Here is an 18,736-nt window from a genome sequence, read left to right on the forward strand (position 1 = left end):
TACTAAATTGATTAAGAGTACTTCTGTTCCCCCCTAAGGAGATCTGAGATCCATATACTTTATTCATGGTATATATAAGAGCACTAACAGAACAAATTTATCTAAAAATGAAAACTCAAATTATTGATTCCGAATACAATTTTAGATTTAATTTAATTTTTAATCAAGATTTTCAAAATTTGTCGAAAAGTAACATCATAATTCCGGCCACCTTTGAAATTCCAATCAATTTTTGACGTAAAATCACCAAATTAAAAAATGTGATAGACCATTTTACAATCCTTAAAAATTGTACAAAAGTAAAATTGAGCCTTCAAATTAATATGAATCTTGTATTGCACATTTTGTACATATATATATAAAAGAAAAGTCATTAAATAAACAAATCTGTAAATGCAAGGAATGAAAATGAAATGAACACACTAAAATAATAGAGTAACATTCAGTATCTTCACTGCGCCAAACCTATGTACAGTTGCATAATCAACAAAAACTGAACTAATATAAAAGAAAGAGATAGTTACACCACCTATTCCTGAAATTATATGTATATCCTCTCTACAATTTTAAGATATTTATTGAGAAAAAATAATTAGTATGAAACTATAGGGAAGGGCGATGTAATTATTTCAAAGAAAAACTTGTTTCTTCTCTAAGACGCCAAACAAGCCTCCCAAAACAGCCTATCCCTCTCCCTCTCATTCATCAGCTTCACATTTGAATCCTCACAAGCCTTCTGCTCATGATTCAGCTTCTCCTTCGCCCCCCCAGCCACCACCGAATCCTTAGTCGCCACGCCGCAGCATTGATCAACCACGCCCTCCTCCTCATCACTGTTACGCCCACCGTATTCCTCCTCTCCATCAGAATCATCGAAATCCGCATCCCCACCTGCATCATCAACCCCATGCACCGCCCCGCTATCAGACACAGATCCGTAGCTGCAAGACTGCGCATCATCCTCAGCAGCGGCGCCGGACTCCGCCTCCGCCGCGGCGTCAAAGAATCCGGCTTCGGAATCGCCGCTCGCCTCAAACAACATGTAAGCAGATGCATCAAATCCCCCCCCTTCCATACATACATATATAGACAGATAACTCGGAATGAAAATGAAAATATAAGGAAACAGAGAGATGGAAATGTGGAGAAAATAGGTAAAGAAAAGGTGAAGTGGTGGGGAGGGTGTCTTGTTCGTCGCTTGATGAGTAGAATAGCTATTGTGCTTTTACTGTATGGGTTTGAGGGAAATCTTTATGGGCCGACAGTTTCGATTGATTCCTCGTACGACACTCCGCTACATATGCGAGTTCTGCTTCTAGAAGACTACTTATACACCTGTGGTTCGTATTCTTCCTTGTCTTGTATTTTTCTAGAAGGAATTCGTGGGTCCTCCTCCTTGCCTCATACTTGTCAAATATCATCAACTATAACTTGTTTTTCAATTTTTCTATCATTAGGACTCCGTATAAATTGCAAATCTCACTCATTAGTTTCAGAAAAGATTAAACACTCAACTATTTGATTAAAAAGAAAAATTACTATTGCGTTTTTCTAAGTAAATCACATGTGCTAGCTCCACCATTTTTTTTTACCCTTTTTGTGTGAGAATTTATTCAAAAAACACTGCGAGGTTCAAAATACAAAGTTTCAACATCACAAAAAGCGGAATTGGGAAGGTGGGATATACCACACGAGTTTGACCTGCTTGCTCATCGAGCTACCTGATAAGCCATCTCATTACGACTTCCATTGATTTTCTTGGCTCTCCGATGAGGCCGTTTGCCCAATGTTCTTCGACGGTAATAACGTCTACCCGAGTTGACCAGGTCAAATCAGGTGATTGATTTTGATACATGAAGCTGACTGATATTTTATCCACGCAGCACAGTTAAAAGAGAATCAGTGTCGAAAATGGCTTTGTCAATTATCCAAAAGAAGAAAAGTAGAAATTTTATGGTTAACTCCAATTCTCATTTGAGGGAATACATGTTTTAATTTAGGAAGAATGAAGTGAAAATAAAAATTGGTATTTGACGCCTTTTTCTCTAAATTCCTTGTCATGTAAATCTTCACCTAAGCAGAGGACCTTTCATCAACATTTGAAAGAGGGTTAAAAGGTCAACAAAAATTCTAGTTCGCACTCGACTTGACCAAATTTGAACCAATCACATGGCTAGTGCAATATACTAGTCGTGTGTGATTGATGTACAGTTCAGAGAAAATGGCCAATCACATAAAATATGATACACTTATTTTGTGATTAGTTTGATTCGACTAAACCTGATTTGAGCAGGAATTTTTGGTCTGAGAGTCAAGAAGCATAAGCCAGGACTTTCCTTCCAAGAGCACAACCCAAAACAGGGCACCCCAATCTGAGTTAGAACCCAAAACCTCAGTTGCTCATTCAGGATTATGCAACACGCAAGTATCATTCTGACCATTGTGTAAACGAATCAACATTGACTCAAATGCTGCTCCAACTCCACATATAAGTTTGAAAAAAACATTGTGCTCAACTAATCACATTTTGAAGCGTAACGTGTGTTGAACTGAATAAGCAATAGACGAGTAAACATCAAATATTGATATAAAAAGGAATTGCAAACGTACAAGTTAAACCCCAACACGCCTTACCACAATGTACTGTTGGTCTTGTACATCATAGGATAAGGGCGCACACAAAATCTTGATGATTTTTAACAGTAAATAGCAATTATCAGCAATGAGTTCCGAACCTCAAGAGGAGGCGCCAATGCGATCGGAAACCGGTGGAATTCATCCTTCAAGTTCCAGCTGCCAACTCCAAATGAAAAACAAAGGACAAAGTTGATAAATGACGAGTCAAAATCCAAATCAGTTTGAAACAAAAAGCAAAAATCACGTACAGAAAGTGAACTCATAGGCCTCCTCGGGATTGAGATTTGATGCAATCTGGTATAGGAGGCAAGCGCAGCACAGCTTCCTCTGTCTCAATCGGATCGGATCTCAATATCTGCAAACCAAACCATTAAACCAGAAAATTAGAAACAAATAATTAACTAAAATGCTAGCGTACAACTGAATTGAAAAGAATTGAAGGTAGAAGCAAAAGTAATTGAGTGAGTGAAGAGTTACAGGGTCCTGGAGCAGTGGTTTGGTGTCGTCTTTGGCGGGTCTGAAAAGGGGCTTCCGTTTCTCACTTTCTTCTTCTTCTTCTCTCTTTACTTGCGTTTCCTCTTTCATCGGAATTTCTGATGCCTTCATCTTTTGCCAAGTAGTGGGTTTGGGTAATAGGATTCTGTTGGACTTAATTTAACTCCCCCCACCCAATGTATGACAAATTATGGGAACAAATCCGAATACCATAAAATTTTCTACTTAATCGACTATTATTTCTTCAGTTCCGTACTGAGACATCCATTTGTCGGAGGCGGAAATCTGGGGTTTAGTAGCTCAAAAGTGGTGCAGCTATAAAGCTGAGATTAAACAAATAAAAAGTAAGAATAATTACATTTACATCCCTAAAAATATCGATAGTATTTACTTTTAATTGTTAAAAATTACTTATACAACCCCAAAAATTGCAACAGTATTAAATTTCTATGTTTTTTTACTATTAAGGATGATTCTTCTAATTACGCAAAAAGAATAAATTATTTGTGTAAATAAACTAAAAATTAAAAGACCGATTTCTCTATACCACACTTACATCATCATTATGCTTTTTAAGGATAATTACATTTATACTCTCGACTGTGAAAATCAATTGATTTAAGGTCCAGAATAGAATGAATTCTGGGTTTGGCAATCGTGATAGTGTAGGTATTTGCATCATCTTTGGTGAGCATGACATTCCACTTGCTACCATTCTACTTGTATATATTACTCTTGTAATTTCAGATAAATCCATTCATGTCCGAGTGTTTTCTAATATTGGATGCGTCTCTCAGGCGAGCTAATACAGAATACCATAACTATGCATTTCAAAATAAAAACGATTGATGTATGAATCCCAAGTCAAGCACATATGCATTTGAAACAGAATCGAAAACGTGATGTTTACATACAGGCAAACAAAAGAATTTTCAATCGCCAGCACTCTGGTAATGAATTTTAGATGAATTTATGAAATAAAATATTGAATTTTAGATGAATTATGAAACAAAAAGAATTGTTTATAAACATAATTAACTGGTGTTAAAATAGGCTTTTGGTCCTTTATGCAGAAGCAAGCGGAAAATGTTTTCCCTGACACCACCTGCTAGAAGCAAGGAGACGATAGATGAGTTCCCATAATTTAGGATGTTGCATTCAATAATCAGATAAACATGGCAAGGCATGCCGAATCTGAGAGTCTCATCATTCAACAACTGCCTATATAAACTGTCTAGGTCCCTGTGTTCCCAACAATATGGCCGCAGCTCATCAATGAGAAGTTTTCACATAGGTAAGAAGAGTCTCAAACTATTGAAATCAGTATATCAGATGCCGCAAACCTCATGCATACAACTATATCGATTGGAGCTCATGTACAGAACGCCAAAAACATTGATCCGAGAAACTGCTATTGACATCTATGCACTATACCAGTTAATACTCAGATGAACCAAATCTGGGAAATTGGCGTCACATTCTAAGGTAATTCTTACTGGATTGTGGAATGATAGTTCATTTGATTTTTATTTCCATGGCTGGAAGACATGCAACTGTAGTTGACATGGTAAAAACCTCTAACAAGATAATGCCAACTAGCCAGCTGTAAGACTTAATAATAGTATGCTGCAGATCTCCAGACCTAGTTAGTCACTCTCAAAATGACGAAGAGACAGTTGGACTAACTCATGATAAAAAGACATTTCATTCAAAATCATCGATCACACTCTCATCAAGTATATGCAGTGGGCAAACATGACAAATAGACGGGTGAATCCAAGTAAGATATACCTTTGCTCACAGTGGATCTTAAGCAGGAAGAATCGGTGCTTTCTTTTCAGTGTTTGCCGAGTATCATAAATAAACAATGGCACAATAACTTGGAAAGTTCCAGCGGAAGCTTGAGATGGGTATAGGAGTCCAAAACAAGGCTTCAATCATGAGAAACACCAGAAGATGTCTTTGAGATCCTGAAATGAAATATAACAGTTCAGAGAGAAACTACACAGTAGTAGTGGAACCAAAACTCAGAGAAACAAAAATATAGCTAACTTATCAAGCAAATGGGGTTTTAACTCACATCAAGATGACAATGGACAGGATCGCACTACCCAATCATGGCACTGAATGCTATTAAGTAACAAAAAAACAAATCACCAATCATGTTAGTCACAACACACCTGAAGATTCAGGCAAAAGCAAAATATATGCTACACATGGAAAAGATATGTCATAATACAATGCTCAATTCAAAGACACACTAGCCAGACTTATAGAAGGACATATAGCAACTACTCAAAATATACTACCTTTAATGTTAATGGCAGGGCGTTATTTTGAGCTCCAAGATGTCACATGAACATTTTCAATGTCTCCAGCATGGTAACTTCTTAAATAGTTAGGAACCTTAGAAACAAAAATGGAATAAAAGAACAGTACTACAGAAAAAAACCAATTTCCACAGTGTCATATTTTTTTATGAAATTCACAGACAATTATGCTACAAATACATCTAAATAAAAATCAATTAATAAATAATCAATGTCTAATTGGTAACCATGTTATACAATCTACAGTTACAGTGGCGTGAAATAAATGAAGAATTACAAGTTCTGGGACTTCATTCCCTCAAGGATGGAAATTGCGATCAATCTTTGATTATCTCAGACCCACCACACTCGCTCAAACTGCAGCATTTTCCACATTTGAGGTCTCGTATGAACATTCATGCTTGAGAATGTAACTCTCGTCCATTGCTTACCTTAAGTTAATAAGGTCTGTTTTGCTTATTGTCTCTTTTAAGTTGAACCTTCAATTTTTTACCACCTAATTGAAAACCATTCATCGTGTTAATTGCATTCTGTGCTGCTGCCGGCAAATCATAACTGACAAATCCTGTGGATAACAGCTAATTAGAAAAAAAAAATAAAAGGGGTAGTCCTTGCATTAGATTGATAGCAACTTAGAGTTTATACCGAAACATTTGCTGACACCAGTTGCTTTGTCGATGAAAACCTTCGCGCTCAACACCCTACCAAAACGCTGAAAGGCATTTGCAAGCTCATCATCGCCAAATTCTTGGGGAATGTGGTAAATAAACAAATTAGCTCCAGGTGGACCTGCTTTCCAACAGATTACACACATGTAAGATAACTGTGAAACCTACAGATGCTTGGGCACAGGAACGCACATACAGAACACAATGACTGTCTATGTGTATAGTTACAGCATAAGAAAACTTGGGAAAGCTACTGGACTAAATTTCCAACAACCTTCAATCTGACCCCCAGAACTTGTAGTGACACTTGAAGATGCTGCGGATTGGCTATTTGAAGGAGAAGGTGATAGAGAACCAGAAGCGGCCCCAACTTGGCGACTATTCATGATTCCTCCAGGATATGCCATGGGATATTGAACCCCAGGTACAGGTGGATAAGCAGATCCAACATAACTTGCAGGTTGCACTGCATAATTTCGTGGGCCCACTCCTGATGAAAGATCAGGCCTTACTCCACGTATAGCGCCTCCTTGGTTTATAGATGGAATCAAATTGGGGAAGGCATGTTGACTCTGCAATGCTGGTAGGCGATAATGCATGAGTCCATAAGTCCCTGGAGTCTACAGAGGCAAGCAGAAGTTGATAAAAATGAAACCATCAGCATGAACTAGCTATAGCAAAGGAGAAAAGTACTTCATTAAGTAAGAAATGCAGTATACAGTATAAATCCGGACAAACCTGATAACCATATCCATTATATGGAGGCATATAACCCATTGGTAAAGCACCAAATACAGATGGATGCTGCCTGGAGTCAGCATTCTGTACATGGGACGCCTGTGAGAGAGCTTTTTGAGCCCTTCGGGCCTGTCTTTCCTTTTCGGTATCAGCCCACTTGACCACTAAAGGAATAGTCGAACCCTATTACAGAAGGCAACAATATTAAAATTCAACAATTCATTTGGCCTACGGTACATTAATAGCTACTGGAAACATTTTCCTTTTACTTGAATGATAGCAGACATTTTGCTCCACTTGAAAGTTAAAATGTCATTGAGCAATAGTCTGGAGAATCCTAATAATTACAATATTTGGCTATTTAATCTCCTGCATAAAATCATGGATAAAGAGATGAACTTGCATAAAATACAGAATCTGAGTTTTTTATACCGGGAAATGGACATGACATAAACATACAAAATGTAAACCTTTTGTAGATCGGGAAAGAATGCAATGTTTCCAAGACAATACGGTTACCTTCTTTACATTGGTGTTCAAGGCAAACATATGTAACAGGTATGGGAAGTGAAAGGCATATATACTCAGAGAACTTAAGTCTCAAATTCTATATTTGAGTGAAAGCCCGCATTAAGATATCTCAACATTGAATGAGGTCGAGAAATTATTCTATCAAATATTGTCAAAGGAGGTTCTTGTGCAGTATAAAGGAACATTTGTTTATGTAAATCACCTCAAAGATTGTGCAAATACTTGCACGAGTACAAAAGGTAAAATATGTTGAAAGAATTGTACAGTAGTTCAACGTCACAAGATTTATACTTTTCTTTATCTTGGGGGGGGGGGGGGGGGAGATGATTTTTATGCATGTTTATAAACATAAACTGCTGAACTGAGACACACCTCCATCTTATGCTTCCCATTGAGGGCTTCGATTGCTGCAAGTGCTTGTTCTTTTGTCTCAAACTTCAGAAAAGCACAACCTATAAAAATGGAGTTGTTTGTCAGATTAGAACTTAAGTGGATAAACTTAGATCCATCACGTCAATAGATCACACCAGATAATGCTAAAAAGACCAAGCCAAAAGTTGGCTTAACAATAACAAATACATCATTCACCTTTGCTAGTTTGCTGAGAACCTCTAAGAATCTGCAAATCTTTTATGGTTCCATATTCCGAAAATAGAGTAGACACCTCAGCATCAGAAACATTTTTCGGAAGCATGCCAACAAAGAGTTTGTGCTCTGAGATATTTGTTTAGAAGCAACAAATAGAGAGAAAAAGAAAGGTTATTAATAAAAGAAAAAGAAAACATAGGATAGACGGAACTAGGAAAATATAACAGGAAAAATCATAAGGAAAAACATGCGTTACAAAATCAAGATTATATCACACCTAGCCTTTCCAACTCTCCATCAGCATACTTCACTTGCAGCGGACTAGATGCCTGAATTGGACACAGTAAAACATTGTCACCTTCATATGAAATGGAGAATGAACAAAATCAAGTTATAACAAACACGGAGCAGATATCTAATGGGGATGAGGTCTCGATATGTAATTACAGCTGCTCTCTAAGGCAAGCAACACTTTCAACTCTAACTAGTCAAACACATTGCCTAACCTTGAAGCCAACAAGTCGATAAAACACAATTATACTAACCCCAGGCAGCGTTTTCTTGTTATGACACGCATTGACTGCCTTGTCCGCTTCCTCTCTCGACGGACATATCACAAAACAACACCCTATTGAACAGCAACACTAAAATTAGGGATCCAAAACAACAAATCTCGAAAAAATACCTAAAAAAACCTGCAAATCACACCTCGCGATCCGTCACAACATATATTTGAACAAAGCATGCAATGAGAGTCAAAAAATTTAACCTCGCGAAGCACGCGTCGCCTTGTCTTTGATTATGTTGACTTCGTCTACAAGCGCGAATTCTCTGAACATTGCGAGAAGCTGCGACTCCGTCATGTGCTTCGGCACTTGGCCTACGAACAGCTTCACGCTCTCTCCTTCCGCCATCAACGTGACAAAGACTCTCTCTCCACAATTATTTCCTCTCTCTCTCTCTCTCTCTCTCCCCTAAAAATTTCTTCAGCCGTTTGACGAAATGCTCAATGATGATCTGAAACAATTCTTCCGAGGTGTTTTTCCTGTTCTGCGCCGAGTCTTCGCTCCCAACGGAGGAAATTGGGAATTCTCTAGATGGCAAAGTTGGGAATTTGGTATCTTCCGTGAATTTTATTATAATTGAACCGAGAGGGATATGACCTCGGATTCCGATTGTATTTACGGAGGCTGCCACTACTTTCTGTTTCTTCTGTTCAACGGTTAAGCCGGAAAAAAAGGTAAAAGTCGGCGATTGACTGTTGTAATAGATTCGACTGATTGAAGATTTAAGGAGTCATCTCAATTGACGGGATTACCCCCCACGGACCCCCCATCTCTATCTTACTGCTGGGCCCCACTTAATTATTTATTTTGTGCCTTTTTAAATAAATATTTGATTTGCAAAAGTAATTACAGATTTTAATTAATCGAATTTTGAACCAACTTATTAAAATTCGGAATTCAATCCATCAAATAAAATCTTAAGGCTTGGAAATGACACGCCTCGAACACGGTATCGGATCTTTAAAATATTAAAAATTAATACTAATTGTTTTTACAATATAAAATAATAATATAATCATGATCGGGAAAATACGCTCTTGATCAAGACATTAAATAATAAAGTTCACACTTTCACCATTGGGATTAGGATAATTAAAACATTTTTACTTTAGAGTAATCAGAAGTGCTAATATTAAAATATGAAAATTAGGAATACGAGATTCAATGAACTTGCTAATATTTTGCAATAATGTCGTTTTCTAAATATTTAGTTTAATAAAGTAATTAATTATGCAAAAGAGTACTAAAGATGCAAGATGTCGAGTGCGATATCATAGACATCCGTTATACGATATATTATTTGTCCTGATTCATATAAATCTTATAATTTTTTCATAAAATAAATTTTAATTAGGTAGTCTTGGAATTTATAAACTACACACATTCTTCATCTTTAATTAATGTGAAACATGCGTCTATATTATCGTACATAGTATGATGCAGGACAACTTTATAATAGAAAATTTCAGAAATAAAAAACAATTATAATGATAAAACCAAGACTAAATAGTAGTTTAATAATTGTATTTAGTCTACTTACGAGTGTTCGTTCGATAACACATTAACATAGTATATTGAATACCAAATAAAAATTGATTTAGAAAAAATCGCATAAAATTTGGCATTAGTTCAATTTTTTATCGATCTAATCGAATTTGAAAAATAATCCTATACAGTTATATAATTCCATATTTATTATAATTATATTACAATCAGAATATAATTTTTTTTAAAAAATATATATATTTAATTTGGTACTGTACATTAATACCAAATACCGATATCAGACCAAATACCACAATTCGTCAAAATTAATTATCCGAATCAAATATTTAATACATATCGAATTTTTCAGTTCCATTCAGTACGATCAATTACCAAATTATGAACACCATTAAGTCTACTACACCATTGAGTAGATTATTCTATTAATATTTGATACTTAATATTTTAATAAATGAATTTAATTTTCAATAAAATGATTAATATGTAAAAAAAAAAAGAAATAGCTCGAAATTAGGGTCATATATTATTTCCTAAAATGGATGCATCAAATCAAGAGAGAGAGGTTGACGTGGCAATGGCATTCATCATCAAGAATTGCAAAAGGAAAGTGAAAAAGAAAGGGGGGGCGGGGGGATTCAGACGGTAAGGGCATAACCGTAGATAAACATAGAAAGCGAGGGTGATTGTTAAGAATGCCAGTCTGTCCCGCCAAGCCTCTGCCAATAAAAGACAGGTTCCCTCAGGCGAACTGTGCCATTATCTTTGTCCTACTCCAACTTGCCCAATATTTTACATCTCATCTCTTGGTGGATCTTGCTCGCCTCATCCAACGGCTAGGGTTTCTTTCTACAACCAAAAAATTTTAATTTTTCAAATAAATCACAGTAAATTCTTTGCGTTAATTATAAATATCTTTATATTATTTAAAAAATTATAATTTTTTTTAAATTATAAATATCCCTTACGACAGCTTATTGTAGAGGTATTTATTAATATATTTTTAATTTTAAAAAAATATTTAATTTTTTAAAATAATAAAAAAATATTTATAATTATAGTAAAATTCGAAAGACAGCTATTTTTATAACCAGGCTCAGCAAAAATGAAATAAAATATATAATAATGGTAGTATTTAAAGTAGCAGCTTCATAGTTGACCATAATGTCATTGAAGCAAACCATGTTCAGGGTGTTCAGTTTAAGGTTTAAATATAAATTAATTCCCACTATAAACTAATTGCGCGTAAATTACGCATCCTATGTCACATGTTTCAATTCTTTCTTTTATTTATTTATTTTTTTGTTTTCAAGGAAAATCGATATATTAATTGAATTAAGTCAAGTTTGAATCACTTGGACGAAACTGCTCAGCATCAGCAATTGAAAAAACAGACTCTCAAGCTGGGTGCGTGCATGGCAAGCCAATTTGTGCGCTAAGCCATTACAGTCACGGTTAACATGACTAAATGAAAACAAGAACAAACACTAAGTAAAGGATGTCCGAAAGTAAATCTGACGTTGATAGAATTTTATATATAATTGAGAGATTAATTGATAATTTTTAAGAAATTTTAAAATAAACTAGACTAATTGATAATTATTAAAAAAATTAAAAATAAATTGTAGATTGGAGATGGAATATATTAAAATTTGAATAGAGTAAATTGGAATTCATTATAATATTTTTGAGTAAATTATATTAATTAAAAAATTAGATAGGATGTAATGGTAATTATTAAAAGGATTAAATAAAATATACAAGAAAATGTAGTTATTTAAAAGAAATAGAACAATATACATATATGTGTATTTGAACTTGCAAAATGTAGTTATATAAATATACAAGAAAAATGTAGTTATTTAAAAAAAATAGAACAGATGTTTAGACTTCAATATAAATGAAATGTTAAAAGATTGGTGGAAAACGTACGAATATTATATAATATTCTATTTAGAGTTTATGATATTTTATATATATTGATTATATGTATAATATCTTATTATAGGACGTGACGATAAGATAAAAGGTTGAGCAGCTCTTTGTGTTAACATAGTTATTTTGGAGATTTGAGGTAAATGTCACTAATTGATTTATATTTATATGTGTAGCATTATATTTATAGGTTACTTATATATTTGATCGTGAATTTGAACTTATATTTATATATGTGGATATAGTATATTGGTTGTTGAATGAAATAGAATGGAAAAGTTATTACTGAGAAAATGAGTATTATAGAGAATTGAATGATAAAGTTAGTGATATTGTTGTTGTGAATTGGAATAAAAGATGGTGCTTACCTAGTTGGGAACATAGTCAATGGATTATGATAATGTGATTAATGGTGGTGTGGTTGATGATATGATATGAAAAATAAATGACTTAAGCTAGGTACCATGGCGCGTTGGGTACCGGGGTATTTCGGATAACAGAGAATATCCTATGTTGTTAGCTACATAGTAGGGTGGTGTGGTGATTCCATATTTGTCGTAATGTCCTGTACTGATATTACTACACACTGGGATGGATAGTGTGGGGATATTACATACAACGAGTATGCTGTACTGTATATGATATGACATTGACTAAGATGATGATGACCAACAAAACCATTAACTGGTGTACTCCAATTAGAGTAAGGCCTTAAGAAATAAACAATAACTTCAAATACTTTATCATGGACTGATTTACAGTTGTGGGTATGCATTATTCCTTACATTTGTTGTTGCTATATGACGAATACTTATTAGTTGATGTGATTGCATTGTACAGTAACTTCCTGCTTGTGTGTGTATATATATAGACTGGTTAGCTAGACTTACGGAGTAGACAACTTATTCCTTGCCACGTACTTTCAAGAGATAGGTCACACTGATTAGCTACACTGAACTTTGAGATGTGCCATTATTCTTATTAGGTGGGTCAACCGTAACATCTAAAGTCAGGACTTTTGGCTGTGTGGTTATTAAATATACTAGTCTTTTGTCGGGTTTGTGTTTAAAATTTTGTACAGCTAGCTGTTATGCTATTTTCGTTTGAGGTTATGTATATGAGGACATTTGGTGAGAGCAAATATAAACTTTTGTGGAATCTATTATCTCTTGTGATATTATATTGTATTGATAAAATAAAATTTATTTTACGGGGTGAAAAGAAATCGCTTAGAAAGGGTGAAATAGTAATAATTAATGTAGTGAGTAAGGGGGGTGCTACACTAAGACACCAACATAAGATAAATCATGAGCATGAGATCTCAGTTTGGAGGCAGTCACCCTCGAAAATAATTTGTGACCAATTCCTACGGCGTACCAAGTCTGGCTCTTCCCTAGCTGCTATTGCTTCCCCTAATTTAGGATCGGCTATCTGTTGAAAGGAGAGTTAGGCGGCCATTGTTCAATTTCCATCTTGAGCTACTACACTAGTCCCCATTTCATCGTCGATTGCGAAAACAGCCCTGTCAAAATTAATCTTGATCATCCTAAATGGAGGAGGAGTCCATCTAGATGTCTTGATATCATTTGAGTCTGCAGCTTGATGGTTGCTGCATAGGATTGGATCAAGGAATTTGGTGAGAGGATAATTTGACTAGGGTGCACAAAGAAATTTTCCATACATTGGTTATTTCTTCCCCACCAGATACACCAAGAAACACTCAAAGTCTTTTTGGTCGAGCAATGAAGCTAATGAGAAGATCCAATCTGTATTATCGCCCTGCCACTGAGAAATTGGATAAAACCCAAACCTGTCTAGAGTAATGACATGCTATAAAGATATGGCCAACATCATCGCTGTTTTCGTTACAGAACGAGCAGCTGAAAACGTCCGTACGCATTTGACTATTGAGATTGTGAGTAGTGGGGATAGAATCCAGGCAAATTTTCGAAATGAAAAGCTTGAGTTTGGAGGAATAGAGTTGTTCCACAATATTTTCCAGCATTGTGAAGAAGGATTTGGAACTGATGCACTTGTGGAAGCCTCATATTGAAGAGTCAAAGCCAAATGATAGGCACTACTTATAGAGAAAATCCCATTTCTTGTATAGTGCCAACAATGGATGTCTACCAAGCCTTCATGATTGAGAGAAATTTTTAGCTTGAATTAATTGAATTAATTTAATTGAGCTTGTCTTACTTAATAAATTCAATTTATTAATTAAAGAGAATGTGGGTTTATGCCTTTAATTGGATTAAATGACATTGGGCTATACTTAATTGGATCTTATTAAATTGAATTTAATTAAATTCATCGGGCCTTGGATTTATGTTAATTTGATTAAAATGAAATCTGGTCTACTAAATTAAGGCCTACTAGCAATAGAGTTGACTTCTATTGTTGGAAAGAGGGTTGGTCAAAATTGCACTTTTAAAAAATGTAAATTTGACCATATTTGAAGTCTTTATTATATGGCACGGTTGGATCATTACATATAGGAAGGAGGTTGCCTTGTAGATAGGTGGAATATACCAGGATACATTTTCACCTTCCCATACAAAGTATATATATATATATATGTATGTGTGTGTTATTATCATTATTCATATGATAACTCCACATAGTAAAAGGTGAAGAGAACACACATTTCCCTTTCTCCTCCTAGTACTCTCGGCCCTCTCTCTCTCTCTCTCTCCCCTTCTCATCCCTCTAATTCTCTAACTCTTTTTTATCTAGGATCAAAGATAGAGTCGTAGAGAATTTTTTGATGAAGAGAATACACTCATCAATAGTGTAGTTCTCTTCAATCATTTCTTTCAACCGACTTTGATTTCTTCTACCAAAGAGATCAAAGCAACCTTCCATGGTGCGGTGTGAATCATCTCTAGAGAGCTCCTACGTCGGAGTCCAGAGTGAACAAAGGGGCGAATGCAAGATTGTCGATTGAAACAAAAAACGAAAGAGGTAATGTCTCATTTAAATACCACTTCTCGTTTGTTTCTATAATCTATAGCATGTATGTTGGGATTTATTGTTTTATTTATTTTAAATCCACATACTACATCAAATGCCCCGAAACATCAAAAGTACACCCTCTGGTTCGTCATATAATAATTTTATTTTTATCACTATTATTATTTTTACATTGTAAAGTACAAAATTGAAAATTCCAAGATTTGTCAATTTTCGCCTGCCACCCATATTATTATTTTAGTTTTATTTTAAGAATTAGTTACAATTATATTATAATTTTCAAATAATATATGTAGGTCAATATAAATATCAAATATGTATAACTAACCAACAACTACTATTACAATAAACCAACAACTATTATTAAAATAAACTTAAACCCACGACCTCACCTCTTAATCTTGGAGTTCAACTTTGTAAATTAAATTAGACCTCATTGGCGTTGTGCTTTTTCATTTATATGTTAAAATTTTGGGGGAGGGGTCGAGAGGGGGGGGGGGAGCTACAGATATGTCGTGCGTGTCCAAATTTTCAATTTACAAAGTTCGTAGTTCAAATAGAGCAAAAATCAAGTTAAAATGCAAAATATTAAAATTAATGGAATATCTATCGACAAAGTTCTACATTTTATTTTAGGATAAATTATAGCTACATTTCTTTATACTCGACATAATTACAAATATCCCATCATTAATTCAAATATTACAAATGCCTCATCAAATAAAAAAATAATTATGTAATCTCTAAACGATGCAGTCAACAACACTATTTTACCCTTCTTGCCGTACAATTGTTTTGAGCTATTGAGACAACAAGGAGTGAATAAATAGAGTGGAGTAGGAGTAGCGGTGCCCTTTTCAGTTTAGTTTTGAGCTATTGAGACAACATAAGCAAACCATGTCATCATTATAATGTGTTCTTTTCATCACAAGAGACCAAACATCATCCTCGAACAAGTCGCTCCTTTTACTTGTCGTTAGGATTACTAAATACAAGCACACCACCAGAGATGGTCCCCTGCCCACACGCATACCCACACGCAATGTGAAGATATACATCATCGTTGCATGCGATAGTATGTGAAGACGTATAATGGTAATTTGATTATAAAAAAATTTATTTCACCTGTAATAAGTTAATCAAGGGTTAAGATTGAATTTTTTTTATTCTTTTTGTTAATATCAACAAATTCGATGAATTTTGATTAACAGAGGGATTTATTTGTTAGATAAAAGCAAACTTAAGAAATACTAGATATAATTTTTCAAATTATAGAGAATCCACGTATAATTATGCTAAAATTTCATGGGAGGAGAATTATACCTTTATTTTAATATTGAGTCAAATTTGAATTGAATGAGAACTTGTTATTGGAAAGAAGAAAATTTTGAAATTGGATTTGAGTTCGACGATTTGAGAGCAAATGAGACATGGGCTGTCAGAGATCCGACCCATATCGAATGAAGATCCGGCCCAAAGCCTCCCTCTAGTAGTTTCCTATACTGGTCTTGAAACACCGTAAAAGCGTGGACGTCGCATCAATCAATAGTATATTTGTAGAAATTTTCCTGTAAAAAATGAAATCACGCTTCTCTCTGTTACTCTAGGGTTTTCTGCTGCTTCCTTCTTTCCGATCTTCGCGAAGAGCTCAAATTTAATTGGAAAGCTTTTCCAATTGGATCTCGTTGATCGACAGGTTTTCCGTTTATCGCGGAATTTCGCGATGCCCAGGTATGTGTTAACTTTTTGTTTTTTTTTAGGGAGTAGAGATGATACTCTTGCGGAGATTTCATCTGAATTATGTTTTCCTCTTATGTTCTGTTCTCTTCAGGTATTACTGTGACTATTGCGACACTTATCTCACGCATGATTCCGTGAGTCATGTTCCTTGTCTTTCCTCACTGTTTTTCTTGTCTCTGAATCTGTTTGTTCGTACCTAATTGTGAGCTTATGGGGTTAACTACATGGCCTGGGTGGATCATTAAAGGGGGATTCTTGATATTCATAAGTTGAATGCGGAAAAAAGGTTAAAAATGTGGGAATGCTATCACTTGATAAATGTGGGAAGTTTCCTATTTGGTAAGTTATGGACTTGTTAAAGAGTTCTTATTTGTTGACTTTCCGCTTGTGATTTGTTCTCTGGAGTAACAGAAAAGGAAGGATTTTGAATTTGTCCTTCCTTGATCACCTTCTGAGTGGCTGATTAATCCGGCTTAGTGTTTGGGGGAAGAATATGCTTGTTATGGTCTTAGCATTTTATGTATGCTTGCTTTTACAATCTTTGAAGTTTCCTATATTGAAATTGTTGGTTCTGACTGCAGCCTTCAGTTAGGAAACAACACAATGCGGGATACAAGCACAAGGTTTTGTTTCTCATCTCCCGAACCTCCCCCCTTCCAACTTTATTTCTTGTGTGTATCTCATTGCCTACTCTGAGCAGGCGAACGTAAGAAGTTATTACCAACAATACGAGGCACAACTAAATCAAAGTTTGATAGATCAAAAGGTCAAGGAACATCTCGGGGCATTTAGGCCACCTGTCGCTCCTTACAATCAGCTAAGGCCTGGTCTGCCAGTTCTACCTACACCAATTCCAGGACAGTTGCCTCCTGGAGCGCCATTAGTCCCAGGGATTAGACCTCCGGTTTTGCCAAGACCGATACCTGGAGCTCCAGGTATATTAAACTTCCCGTGGAACACCATCTCCTTTCCTTGACTAGGACTTAAATGCATCTCATCTATGCTCAAGAGTTAATTCCCAGGAAGCACTAGTCTGCATTCATATATTTAGATCAGTACTGCTAGTAGGAGCGGGTGTTTTAGGGAGATAAAACGATATCCTTCACTTGTGAATCCAACACTTTAGGGGTTTAATAGACAAAGATTTGAGGTATTTTCTTCAAATTGTTCGCAGTTTCTAAGTTGATAGCCTTCACATTAGCTTCATTAGTATTACCCACCAAATACGTGACCTGTTTAGGAATACCATCTAATTCTCCTGAAAGAATCAATTGGAACCCTCTTATGGTTTCTGCTAGATCAGCATATTTCCCTAGAGAACCAATAAATAATTTGGCTGTAAGCTACTTTTAGATATTATTGTGCTCGAGATTGTGCATTTGTGGAGTCCTTGTGCTGTGAAGACTGGGGTGACCTAACGCATATCCTTTTCCAGTCTTATGTTATGTGGCAATGTGCATAGAACCTTGTGTCTTAACTCTTTCATTCCACTGTTAACAGGTTATGCACCAGCTCCTCCTGGGATGCCACAGATGGCCCCTCCTCCAGGTGCTCCTGGCATGCCTGGTCAAATGAATGGCCTCCAGAGACCCATGACAGGTCCTCCTCCAATGGTTCCTGGAAGTGCTGGAACGCCAAATACTGGTGCCCCGCCAATGTTTGCGCCCCCAGTGTATCAAGGGAGTGTCTCTTTGCCCTCGAGTGGGGGTGGTGATGGTACTAATGCTAGTGCTCAAGCTCCTGAAGCTAATAAGTAGTCTTACCACTTCTGTATTCTTGAGTACATCTTGTGAGTTTGAGGGGAAGGATCTCTATGAAAATTTTGTAAAAAGAATTTAGTGAAAAAGATCGGTTTCCGTGTCAGAGGAGGTTAGGCTGAAAATGTATTCCTGGCTTTGGTTATATTCATCAAAAGGCCTTGGGACTGTTTGTAATTTCTTTCTGGCAATTTAAGTCAGAGCAAACTACCTATTGGGATTTTCAAGCAGAACTCTTTCCTTTTGCTCAAGTAAAGGACTACAGCTGAGATCAT

At 35.7% G+C, this 18,736-nt stretch overlaps 4 protein-coding genes across 7 annotated transcripts; 1 reads left to right on the top strand and 3 right to left on the bottom strand.

Moving 5' to 3' along the window:
- Nucleotides 1–403: 403 nt before the first annotated feature.
- LOC105165254 (uncharacterized) lies at nt 404–2,772 on the bottom strand. The gene is made up of 2 exons (XM_020694802.2): nt 2,736–2,772; nt 404–1,863 (listed from the first exon to the last, which is right to left on the bottom strand). The coding sequence occupies exon 2, from the start codon at nt 1,073–1,075 to the stop codon at nt 653–655; it is 423 nt and encodes a 140-aa protein (XP_020550461.1). The 5' UTR covers nt 1,076–1,863; nt 2,736–2,772; the 3' UTR covers nt 404–652.
- Nucleotides 2,460–5,579, bottom strand: LOC105165255 (uncharacterized). 2 transcript variants are annotated; one of them, XM_011084208.3, is made up of 6 exons: nt 5,442–5,579; nt 5,213–5,262; nt 4,924–5,102; nt 3,115–3,455; nt 2,886–2,992; nt 2,460–2,793 (listed from the first exon to the last, which is right to left on the bottom strand). In XM_011084208.3, the coding sequence occupies exons 4-5, from the start codon at nt 3,241–3,243 to the stop codon at nt 2,897–2,899; spliced, it is 225 nt and encodes a 74-aa protein (XP_011082510.1). In that variant the 5' UTR covers nt 3,244–3,455; nt 4,924–5,102; nt 5,213–5,262; nt 5,442–5,579; the 3' UTR covers nt 2,460–2,793; nt 2,886–2,896. The 2 variants fall into 2 exon arrangements, with proteins under 2 accessions (XP_011082510.1, XP_020550462.1); XM_020694803.2 differs by having other exon boundaries at nt 2,460–2,800.
- Nucleotides 5,580–5,639: 60 nt separating this feature from the next.
- LOC105165253 (RNA-binding protein BRN1) lies at nt 5,640–9,126 on the bottom strand. 2 transcript variants are annotated; one of them, XM_088881324.1, is made up of 9 exons: nt 8,757–9,126; nt 8,533–8,615; nt 8,265–8,316; nt 7,988–8,113; nt 7,772–7,851; nt 6,869–7,051; nt 6,402–6,750; nt 6,108–6,251; nt 5,640–6,027 (listed from the first exon to the last, which is right to left on the bottom strand). In XM_088881324.1, the coding sequence occupies exons 1-9, from the start codon at nt 8,899–8,901 to the stop codon at nt 5,900–5,902; spliced, it is 1,290 nt and encodes a 429-aa protein (XP_088737450.1). In that variant the 5' UTR covers nt 8,902–9,126; the 3' UTR covers nt 5,640–5,899. The 2 variants fall into 2 exon arrangements, with proteins under 2 accessions (XP_088737450.1, XP_011082508.1); XM_011084206.3 differs by having other exon boundaries at nt 6,405–6,750; nt 8,757–9,113.
- A 7,370-nt stretch (nt 9,127–16,496) lies between these two features.
- On the top strand, nt 16,497–18,694 carry LOC105165252 (uncharacterized). Of its 2 annotated transcripts, XM_011084205.3 has the most exons (5): nt 16,497–16,695; nt 16,796–16,838; nt 17,286–17,327; nt 17,405–17,639; nt 18,205–18,694. In XM_011084205.3, the coding sequence occupies exons 1-5, from the start codon at nt 16,688–16,690 to the stop codon at nt 18,459–18,461; spliced, it is 585 nt and encodes a 194-aa protein (XP_011082507.1). In that variant the 5' UTR covers nt 16,497–16,687; the 3' UTR covers nt 18,462–18,694. The 2 variants fall into 2 exon arrangements, with proteins under 2 accessions (XP_011082507.1, XP_088737269.1); XM_088881143.1 differs by lacking the exons at nt 16,497–16,695; nt 16,796–16,838 and adding an exon at nt 16,845–17,043.
- The last annotated feature ends 42 nt before the right edge of the window (nt 18,695–18,736 follow it).

Source organism: Sesamum indicum, linkage group LG6 (assembly GCF_026168435.1).
Source record: "Sesamum indicum cultivar Baizhima isolate 11 linkage group LG6, ASM2616843v1, whole genome shotgun sequence".
NCBI classification, from domain to species: domain Eukaryota; kingdom Viridiplantae; phylum Streptophyta; class Magnoliopsida; order Lamiales; family Pedaliaceae; genus Sesamum; species Sesamum indicum.

Bases quoted from the DNA above. Each gene is read 5' to 3' on its own strand.
- LOC105165254 (XM_020694802.2), bottom strand. From the start codon at position 1,075: ATGGAAGGGGGGGGATTTGATGCATCTGCTTACATGTTGTTTGAGGCG.
- LOC105165255 (XM_011084208.3), bottom strand. From the start codon at position 3,243: ATGAAGGCATCAGAAATTCCGATGAAAGAGGAAACGCAAGTAAAGAGA. The intron at 2,993-3,114 runs GTAACTCTTCAC...TTTGGTTTGCAG, and splicing joins AACCACTGCTCCAGGACCCT to ATATTGAGATCCGATCCGAT.
- LOC105165253 (XM_088881324.1), bottom strand. From the start codon at position 8,901: ATGGCGGAAGGAGAGAGCGTGAAGCTGTTCGTAGGCCAAGTGCCGAAG. The intron at 8,317-8,532 runs GTTAGTATAATT...TGTCCAATTCAG, and splicing joins ACAAGAAAACGCTGCCTGGG to GCATCTAGTCCGCTGCAAGT. The intron at 6,028-6,107 runs GTATAAACTCTA...TGTTATCCACAG, and splicing joins TGGTGTCAGCAAATGTTTCG to GATTTGTCAGTTATGATTTG.
- LOC105165252 (XM_011084205.3), top strand. The intron at 16,839-17,285 runs GTGAGTCATGTT...TTCTGACTGCAG, and splicing joins CTTATCTCACGCATGATTCC to CCTTCAGTTAGGAAACAACA. The intron at 17,640-18,204 runs GTATATTAAACT...CACTGTTAACAG, and splicing joins ACCGATACCTGGAGCTCCAG to GTTATGCACCAGCTCCTCCT.